The following is a 10,296-nucleotide window of genomic DNA, read 5'->3' as shown; positions in this document are numbered from 1 at the left end:
ATATTTAAACCGTTCCACGTAAGCTGGATATGGATGGATGAATTTAGGGAACTTCGGCCCCTTTTTCATAGCCGAATCAATCATCCGCTGGACCTCGGTTATATCGACGGACGTTACTTCCACTCTCTGGTCAGGTCCGTCTGTCCTGCTACTCGATCCTTTTTTTTTTCTAAGTCAATTGGCTTGAGCCGAGTAGGAATTGGCTTGACCTATACTACTGGCAACAGATTATTCCTTGGTGGCAATTGCCAGGAAAGATCGAATGGTCTGTCGTCGCAGACCTTGCTAACCAATATTTCAAGCAATCTGTTTTGTACCTTACTGTTACTGCGTATCACGTCGTGCAATTTATCATCTTAGACTAAACGTCTGTTCAACCGCCCTAGACTGTTCGTCAAGTCGTCTTCGAAGAAACGACCTTGTTGGTGGATCAGAGCCTTCGCCACCATCCTCATCACAGTCCTCCATTATCCCTTCATTAAGAACGCATGTGTTTTTGTTAGGGATTTCTAGACTGTAAAGCTGACCGTCGAGACCAATTTCCTTTTCTCGGCGAGTCGCGCTTGTGGACTCAGGTGTCACAGCACTAAGGGGATTCTATGCCTGTGATACACTTTGTCCTATGTTTTGAATTGGCAAATCGGTTGTTGATTTTCCCATAGATGTTTTCTTTTTAACCGATCGTGTTTCAATTGGCATGAACTTCGTAGTTTAGCATTGGGTCCCACTGGGCGTGCTAAAATGTTGACCCTAAAAACTACCAAGCCTACGTGGTGCGCATGCCGAGTATTTTATGAGCTAACTATGTCCTTCGATTGCATGCGGGGCGTGCTAACTCATCGGTCAAGCTCAGCTGACAAGTAAAATTTGTTGATGTTGCGTTGGGTGCGCGGTTGACTTCTACGTCTCGCGATTGCGACCGAGGAAGGAACACGTCTCGGCCTCTTGGGTTCTCGAACTTGAAGACAAGGCTACTATTCTTACGAAGTTCACAAATCATCGCAGTCGGATTCGGTCACAATGAAGGTATTCGTCAGAGTAAACTCACGCCGAATTGACACCAAAGTGTAAGGCACAAATACTCAAAGCGGATATATGTCTTAACAATAAACGTGGTTCGGCCGTCGGAATGCCGAACTTTAAATCCCACTTGAAAGTATCCAATCATAAACTAACTCGGCGTGCAATGTGCTAAGCCTAATAAACTATAACACCTCACTTCGCTGAGAAGACTAATGAGATGACCTCGACCAATAAGGATTCGGAAATCCTTTTCGACCGAGACTTGGATAGATAACCGGTCACCTTCGACGCAGTGCTATCTATGCCGACTGAAGATGCTGCGAGACCGATTGGTTCTACGGTGACAATTCTATCTATGTTGACTGAAGATATCACCGGTTGCCTTCACAATGCTGTTTATCCAAACTGAAGATGTGTTGGCGAAAAAGGAAAAGGAAAAAAATCTCAAGGTTGTTGAGAGAATTTGTGCAGGGCAGTTGTGTGTTGAATTGAAGGGGCTTTGAACGATGCACAACCTCTTCTATTTATAGCACCAGATACTTTCTAGACCGAGTTAAAACCCTACTCGGATTAGGATTTCTTCTTTTAATCAAACACCATCTCGACCAGTCCTATTTTCACTATAACTTTGAACCCAGTCCTTTATCAAACCGGATTCACTTCTATCCATATCTTGCCGAGACTCCTTATTGCGCCAGGATTCAATTACTCGTCTCGCAGCATGACTTGACCGACCTAGGTTAAGAAGCCCATGAACTAAACGATCCACGATAACCTTTTTGTAAGGCCTTCCGGGCCGAGAATACATCTCGGCCCAAACCAATATTTTGGGCCCAAATAGGGGTAAATTTAGCCCAGGATCCCCCTTGGGTTCGTGGGATTGGCTCACCATATATGTGTATTTTTTTTAGTTTTATATTTATAAATTCAGTCCAATGGCTAAGATCTAATTTGATTAAATCCAACAGTAAAAAAATAAAATCCAACTGTCCAAATTTAAATTCAACGGCTAAAGTAATTTAAAAAAAATATTTTATATGTTTTCTATTCTTTCGTAGTGTTTTGTTTCATGGTGCTGGTTTAGTGATTTTCAATATTTATCGAAATCGAAATATTTTTAGGTTAAAATGTTCATAAAATTAAATTATGTCTACATATATATATATATATTTTTTTTAAAGTTTCCTTGAGAAAAATATTATCCCAAATTCATTCTTTAATAATTTCGGGCTAAAAATTTAACCCAGAAGAGTTGGAGGAGAAAAACTATTTCTAGGTTAAAACCTAAATTTTTTGGGTTAAAAAGTTTAGGTTTTAATTCAAGGGTTGGAGATGATCTAACTATGTTAGTGTGAATATTATAAGTTTTCTACCATTAAAATTGTAAATTAACCAGCTTCAACTTCATAGCGATTTAATCATATTCTTGGTGACGTAATAACTTCTGGTGCTTAAATCAACGAAGACAAACTGAGAAAACACCAAGTAAATCAAAACCCTTTTAATTTGTGGACCATGGAATGCTAAATGTAGCACTCGTATATCCTGCGATGAAGGAAAAATTTGTGCTCACCATGCATGTGACACGCTTCAAATGGTTTGGTAAGATCTAATAACCAGCTGCATATATGCATGTTCCATTTTACTGCATATATGATATGATCCCTCAACCAGAACACTTGAAGCAGCATGTGGTTGTTCTTTACTGCTGAGCGGACGTTGATGCTTTCTGGCTACTATATTCAATTCAGTCTGCCATCCAAAGCTAACATTGGGCCTCCTCATAAATGTAGACACATTTAATTTATCACACTTTATGATGATGTCTGCAGTCATCGTCTATACTGAGCTCCTCACATTATTGTCAGGTGACAGAAATGAAGAGTTATTTGCTTTAGTTTGCAAGGCTAAGAGGAAGTAATAGACTTAGGGAAGAAATGCATATGTTCCAAACCCAAACCCTAGTATTGCAACATATCAATATGAAATAATAACTATAGGGCTCAATATTTAGGATTGGCTTGACTTGGATGATCCACTAGATTCAGTGAATGTTAAATAGAAGTATGGATGTCAACTTGCGTAGTTATTCAAGTGAAGATAGAAGACGGATAAGTCATGAAGAAAACTTATCTCTTTCAATCCTATCATTTTTGTGGGACAAGAAGAGGATAAGTTTCCTTCATGATTTTTTCTATCTTCACTTGAACAAAATATGTAAGTTGTCATCCTTATTGTCATTCAAAATTCAAATTCATGTGGAATCTTAATCCTTTTTGGCCTAATATGATATAATTTAGAGAACCAAATTAATGCAAAAAATGCTAGGTATGTTGGTCAAGACTCAAAAGTAGAACGCACAATCGATAGATGCTGCATAATTTGGAATAATTACTCTTGGTCCAATTTCACATGAACTATATATTTGTGATTTCACATAAGTAAAACAAAAGTCACCAAGATTACGTTCTAGTGATATTCTTTGTACATGTAAATTAAATATCTCATGTTTGACTCATATGGATAGTAAAACATTTTCTATATTAAAAGGGGATATTGAGTAAAAAACATCAATCCTAAGGCGAAGATTTCCGTTTCAGTTTTTTTAAACACTGAAAAGAAAATAAAACGAGGATTCTTGAGGGAAATGCAAATGTTACAGAATGCACATAGCCCTGTGAATTAACATTGTCACCAAGCAAATTAACAAGCTGCTGGATGGATTCTGGGAAACATTTGATGTACTTTTTGGCAAATTCTGAAAGAAATTTTATACTATGTTATTTAGAACCGAAACATGGATTAGGAGACAAATGGATTTTTTTCATTAATATTCGCTAAAGATGGAACAGTAGTACAGAACAATATGGGTTACTGAGATTAATAAAGACGACAGAAACATTAACTAGCTAGGAAGACATAAGTGAAATAACCCTAGCTCATAATCTCAGTCACATATAATTAACTGGCAAATACACTTCAACAGCTAACTTAAACAAATAAACAAAGAAGTAGACATTAATAATCCAAACATTTTAACTCAAGTCTTCAAGGGTAAGGAAGAACACCACTTCCACCACCAACACCACCACCGACTCCCCCACCAACACCTGCACCAGCACCGCCCAAAACACCACCAGCCGCGCCACCTAATCCACCAAGTCCACCCAAGCCACTTGTCCCTCCCAGTCCACCGACACCACCCAAACCGCCAGCGCCGCCTAAGCCACCAAAACCGGGTAAGCCACCACTACCACCTAAGCCACCGATTCCACCACTACCACCACCAAGTCCTCCAAGGCCAGCAACTCCACCTATCCCTCCAGCGCCGCCACCAAGTCCGCCAGGAAGACTGCCGCCAACTCCTGCCCCTGCTCCAGCAAATGGGAGCCCACTGTCGCCAACGCCTGAGAAGCCACCAGCTCCACCAATAAAGTTCTTTTGGTCTTTGAAACCAGCGTCATTTGGCATAGGCACATTTCTAGCTGTTGTGTGAGCTACAACTAGAGCAAGAACCACCACAATGCACCACCTTGCCATCTCTCTCTCTCTCTAGATTTTTCACTGCTTTTGGTGTCTGTAGCTCACTTGGTTTAGAAGAGAAGTGGATTGAGGGTTGCTTTTAAAGGCAAGATGAGCGGTGGGGGGCAGTTGTACGTAGTAAAGAAAGTTTAATGCACAAGGCAGGGGCTTTACTTTTGGTAGCTAATAACTAGTTAGCTAAGCTGTCATATATTTCTGAGGCTGATCGATAATCTTGATGATAAAGCTTAAAACTGCTTAACCATTTTACTTTACAAGATTCACAATTCAATATATGTTTGAGGTTTGTACCAAACTAGGAGCACTCCTTCTATGTAGTACACTGGTGTGCTTGTACAGCCACCCACTCCGGCATGTGCAAGTTGAGAGTGTAAATCTCAGATCGAGACAACTAAAGAACTTTGCATGTGTTTATAAGGAGTTGAGCTACTTCACATACTAAAAATTAATTTTTATAATATATAGAACCGCAACTACATTTATGGTATTAGAGCAGATTCATACAACAACAACAACAACAAAGCCTTTTCCCACTAAGTGGGGTCGGCTATATGAATCCTAGAACGTCATTGCGCTCGGTTTTGTGTCATGTCCTCCGTTAGATCCAAGTACTCTAAGTCTTTTCTTAGGGTCTCTTCCAAGTTTTCCTAGGTCTTCCTCTACCCCTTCGGCCCTGAACCTCTGTCCCGTAGTCACATCTTCGAACCGGAGCGTCAGTAGGCCTTCTTTGCACATGTCCAAACCACCGTAACTGATTTTCTCTCATCTTTCCTTCAATTTCGGCTACTCCTACTTTACCTCGGATATCCTCATTCCCAATCTTATCCTTTCTCGTGTGCCCACACATCCCACGAAGCATCCTCATCTCCGCTACACCCATTTTGTGTACGTGTTGATGTTTCACCGCCCAACATTCTGTGCCATACAGCATGGCTGGCCTTATTGCCATCTTATAAAATTTTCCCTTGAGCGTCAGTGGCCTACGACGGTCCCACAACACGCCGGATGCACTCTTCCACTTCATCCATCCAGCTTGTATTCTATGGTTGAGATCTCCATCTAATTCTCCGTTCTTTTGCAAGATAGATCCTAGGTAGCGAAAACGGTCGCTTTTTGTGATCTTGGCTAGATTGCTCCGGTCATTAGTGTGGATAAGTATAAAAATGGATAGAGACAGGAAAGCAAACACAAGATGTACGTGGTTCACCCAGATTGGCTACGTCCACGGAATATAGGAGTTCTCATTAACTGTGAAGGGTTTACACAAGTACATAGGTTCAAGCTCTTCTTTAGTGAGTACAAGTGAATGATTTAGTACAAATGACATTAGGAAATATTGGGGGAGAATGATATCGTAATCACGAAACTTCTAAGTACCGAAGTGTGGTATTGTCTTCACTTGCCTTATCTGTCTCATAGGTAGATGTGACATCTTTTCTGGAAGTACTCTTCCTCCATCCAAGGGTGGTATCTTTAACTGGTGGAGATGCACAAGGTAATGTATCAATTTCACTTGAAGCTTACTTGTAGTTTCAGGCTTGGTCAAGCGCGATACAAACCATGTAGTATGAGTCCCCCAAGTCGCCGAGCTAGGGGATCTGCTGAAAGAGGTGATAGACAAGGTAAGCAATCAGAGCTCCAAGCAATCAGTCCCAGATCAGAAATTTGATTTCGAGTTCCGGCTGATTGTTCTCATTCTCCCTATCTTGCAGGCAGCATGAAGGATAAAGAGAAGAAAAATGAGAAGAGATGATATGAGATACTTTTGCTTTTGAAGAAGTAACTTTCCACAGGCTTATTCTTGAACTGGGCTGGAGAGTTTTCTGGTTTCCTCTAGAGTATAAGGCCGACTGAAGAATTTGAGGGTCAAAACAAGTCTATCAAATCTAAAGTACGTTCGACCCTGCTGATATGGGATACTTTTGCTTTTGACAAAGTAGTGGATGTATCGGCACATGTGCTGTTACGCTTGTCTCCACATGCTTCCTTGTATCCTTCTCACTTGCCCTATCTGTTCCTCAGGCAGATGCGGTATCTTCCCTGGAAGCATAAGGTGTTGAAGATGAGTACTTGAGAGCAATGCCAGGTAAGTAGTCAGGTAAGGGGTTCCAGGCAGTCAGTTCCTGACTGGAAGCTTGATTCCAAGTGCTGACTGATTGCTCTCTTTCTCCTTGTCTTGCAGGTAAGAACAAGGCCAAAGGAAAAGACAGGGAAAAAGCATGATATGGGATACTCTTGCTTTTAACCCTGATGATATGAGATATTCTTGCTCTAGTATAGCTTGTTTGCAGAGGTATTATCGGGGGGAAAGAAAGCTGAATATTTCGAAAGGCTTCGTTGGGAGTGCCCTCTCAGATATGAGGAAGGGTTGAGCATTTTTGCAGGTCTGCCTGTCCATTGGGGATGGAGGTCGACATATATAGGAGTCTCCCTAACAACAAGTAGTAATGCTATTCCTTTACCCTGCTTGGTCATAGCACGGTAATGGGAGCTGCCAGCTTCACATGTTTTAACTCTGTCAGAGCACTTTGATAAAGTGGTCTGTAGTATCTGGAAAACTGATGTTGCGTGTGAAGATTACAGACAAGCTTTATCCAAGGAGGTCTGGCTCTCGAAGTTGAGAAAGTGGTGCCTCTTCGGTTTTCAAACAAGCAATCCTGTCGGGGATCTGGCTCTCGAGATTCGGAGAACGATGCCTCTTCGATTTTTGAGAAAGCAATCCTGTTGGGGGTCTGGCTCTTGAGATTCGGAGAGCGGTGTCTCTTCGATTTTTGAGAAAGTAATCATGTTGGGAGTCTGGCCCTCGAGATTCGGAGGGTGGTGCCTCTTCGATTTTGGAGCCAGCAATCTTGTTGGGAGTGTTTTCTCGAATGTGAGTAAAGGTTGGGCATGTTTGCTAGTCTACCTTGCCACGGAACACAGAGGTTGACACACAGGGACTTTCCAATTATCCAGCAGTGGTACTGTTCCTTTACCCTTGTGGGTAATAATATGGTAGCTAGACCTTCAAAATTTATGTGTCTAAACTTTGTTAGTGCTGTTTCTTTGCTATTCTTTTACCCTTCTTAGTCAGAGCGATGTAGTGGGAGCTGCAAGTTTCACGTGTCTCAACTTTGTCAGAGAACTTTGGCAAAGTAATCTGTGGTACCCATGAGCTAATGTTGCGTATGGAAAATGGGTGATTGAACAGTAAGATTCATATGCTTTCTACTTCACCAGAAATCTTCGATAGAATGCCCGTAATTTCCGCAAAGCTGAGTGTGCGTGTGACAGGTGCTGACAAGGCTGAAAAAGTAGGTGCCTCTTCGATTTCTGAGATCGGCCCTCGTGGTCTCTGAGTAGCCCAGCTTTTGAAAAAGCAAGCGCCTCTTCGATTTCTGAGATCGGCCTTCGTGGTCTTTGAGCAGCCCATCTTTTGAGAAAGCAAACGCCTTTTCGATTTCTGAGATCGACCCTCGTGGTCTCTAAGCAGCCCAGCTTTTGAGAGAGCAAACGCCTCTTCGATTTCTGAGCAGGCGCCTCTTCGATTTCTGAAGGTCCGTCGAGTACGGATTTTATAGAGGCTGTCATTAAGTTCCAAAGCACACTTGAATCTCCACCAGTAGAAGCTCCATTCTTGCACTTCTAAGATCTTGATTTGTCCGACTTCTTCTCTCTTCAACACTTTTGAAAATGTCTGGCCCCTCCGACCGTCGTTTTGACTTAAACTTTGTTGAAGAGGCAGCCACGCCTTCTCCAAACAACATATGGCGCCCATCATTCATCTCCCCTACTGGTCCTCTTACCGTTGGGGATTCCGTGATGAAGAATGATATGATCGCTGCGGTGGTGGCCAGGAACCTTCTCACTCCCAAAGATAAGAGACTACTTTCCAAACGGTCTGATGAGTTGGCTGTTAAAGATTCTCTGGCTCTCAGTGTTCAGTGTGCAGGTTCTGTGTCTAATATGGCCCAACGCCTATTTGCTCGAACCCGCCAAGTTGAATCATTGGCGGCTGAAGTGATGAGTTTCAAACAGGAGATTAGAGGGCTCAAGCATGAGAATAAACAGTTGCACCGGCTCGCACATGACTATGCTACAAACATGAAGAGGAAGCTTGACCAGATGAAGGAATCTGATGGTCAGGTTTTACTTGATCATCAGAGGTTTGTGGGTTTATTCCAAAGGCATTTATTGCCTTCGTCTTCTGGGGCTGTACTGCGTAATGAAGCTCCAAATGATCAACTTCTGATGCCTCCTCCTTCTAGGGTTCTATGCAGTACTGAGGCTCCGAATGATCCCCCTCCGGTGCTTTCTCTTTCTGGGGCTCTACCGACTGCTGAGACTTTTCCTAAGCAACCTTTGTGAAGGCTCCCTCTTGTTTGTTTATTTTGACTCATGTATATGTACATATTTGTAACTTATCGGGGATATCAATAAATAAGCTCTGCTTCATTTCAACGTATTGTGTTAAATACACCAAAGCCTTCTTCGCTAAGTTCTTTGAATTTTTCTTTTGTTGAAGCTTGTATGTTGAAGCTTTGTGAGTGGAGCATGTAGGTTGACGTAGTGTTCCCTTAATTTCCTGAGTGAGGAAAACTTCTCGGTTGAAAACTTGGAAAATCCAAGTCACTGAGTGGGGTCGGCTATATGAATCTTAGAACGCCATTGTGCTCGGTCCTGTGTCATGTCCTCTGTTAGATCCAAGTATTCTAAGTCTTTTCTTAGAATCTCTTTCAAAGTTTTCCTAGGTCTTCCTCTACCCCTTCGGCCCTGAACCTCTGTCCCATAGTCGCATCTTCTAATCGGAGCGTCAGTAGGCCTTCTTTGCACATGTCCAAACCACTGTAACCGATTTTCTCTCATCTTTCCTTCAATTTCGGCTACTCCTACTTTACCCCGGATATCCTCATTCCTAATCTTATCCTTTCTCGTGTGCCCACACATCCAACGAAGCATCCTCATCTCCGCTACACCCATTTTGTGTACGTGTTGATGTTTCACCGCCCAACATTCTGTGCCATACAGCATCACCGCCCTTATTGCCGTCCTATAAAATTTTCCCTTATTGCCCTTATATATGATAAACCTGAACTTAATTTCTTAAGTGAATCCCAGGTACCATGATATAAAAATTACTTATTCAATTAGATGATGACATGTTTATAGTTTGGAACTCGAGCTGCCCTTCATTGTCAATTTTGATGATTGTGTTTTTCTTATGAACTTTTGCGATTATCATTGTAATTTATTGATTAATATCAGAGCGGTCCATGCTAATGTTGCAGGTGAACAGATGCAAAGACAGCTTGCTGCCTGACAAGAGGACTAAATGTGGACTGGATGATATAATAAACGATACTGACCACCAAGTTCGTATGTGGCTTGGATTTGGAGTTTGGCGAAAGTTGATATATAATGCACTGCCACCAGACTTTGTATAGAATTCCTGGGCCTTTTTACTGATCTTCCTAACTGTTTTTAATTACTATTTTTCAACCACTTCTTGATTTCCAACAACATTCATTCCAAACACATTTTAATTCACAGTGCGAAAATTGTCATTCGATGTACAGTTGGAACGAATCAAAAAGATCTAACTAGATACTTTTGATCAAAACTATTAACAGTGAGAACCAAGCTATACATTGATTAAGAAACTGAGAAAATGGAAGAACGAAGCAAGAAACTTTAGAGAGGAGTCTCGGACAAGCTTTTCATTTCAAGTAACCCTTTGGTAAGAACATCAGC

General features: G+C 41.7%; 1 protein-coding gene across 1 annotated transcript; it reads right to left on the bottom strand.

Moving 5' to 3' along the window:
- Positions 1-3,825: 3,825 nt before the first annotated feature.
- On the bottom strand, positions 3,826-4,943 carry LOC103428041 (glycine-rich protein 23-like). The gene has a single exon (XM_008366129.4). It carries the CDS (start codon positions 4,561-4,563, stop codon positions 4,072-4,074), a length of 492 nt encoding a protein of 163 aa, XP_008364351.1. The 5' UTR covers positions 4,564-4,943; the 3' UTR covers positions 3,826-4,071.
- Positions 4,944-10,296: the final 5,353 nt, after the last annotated feature.

This window comes from Malus domestica, chromosome 05 (assembly GCF_042453785.1).
Source record: "Malus domestica chromosome 05, GDT2T_hap1".
Taxonomy (NCBI): Eukaryota; Viridiplantae; Streptophyta; class Magnoliopsida; order Rosales; family Rosaceae; genus Malus; species Malus domestica.
This window is presented reverse-complemented; position numbering and strand designations above follow the sequence as displayed.

Bases quoted from the DNA above. Each gene is read 5' to 3' on its own strand.
- LOC103428041 (XM_008366129.4), bottom strand. From the start codon at position 4,563: ATGGCAAGGTGGTGCATTGTGGTGGTTCTTGCTCTAGTTGTAGCTCAC.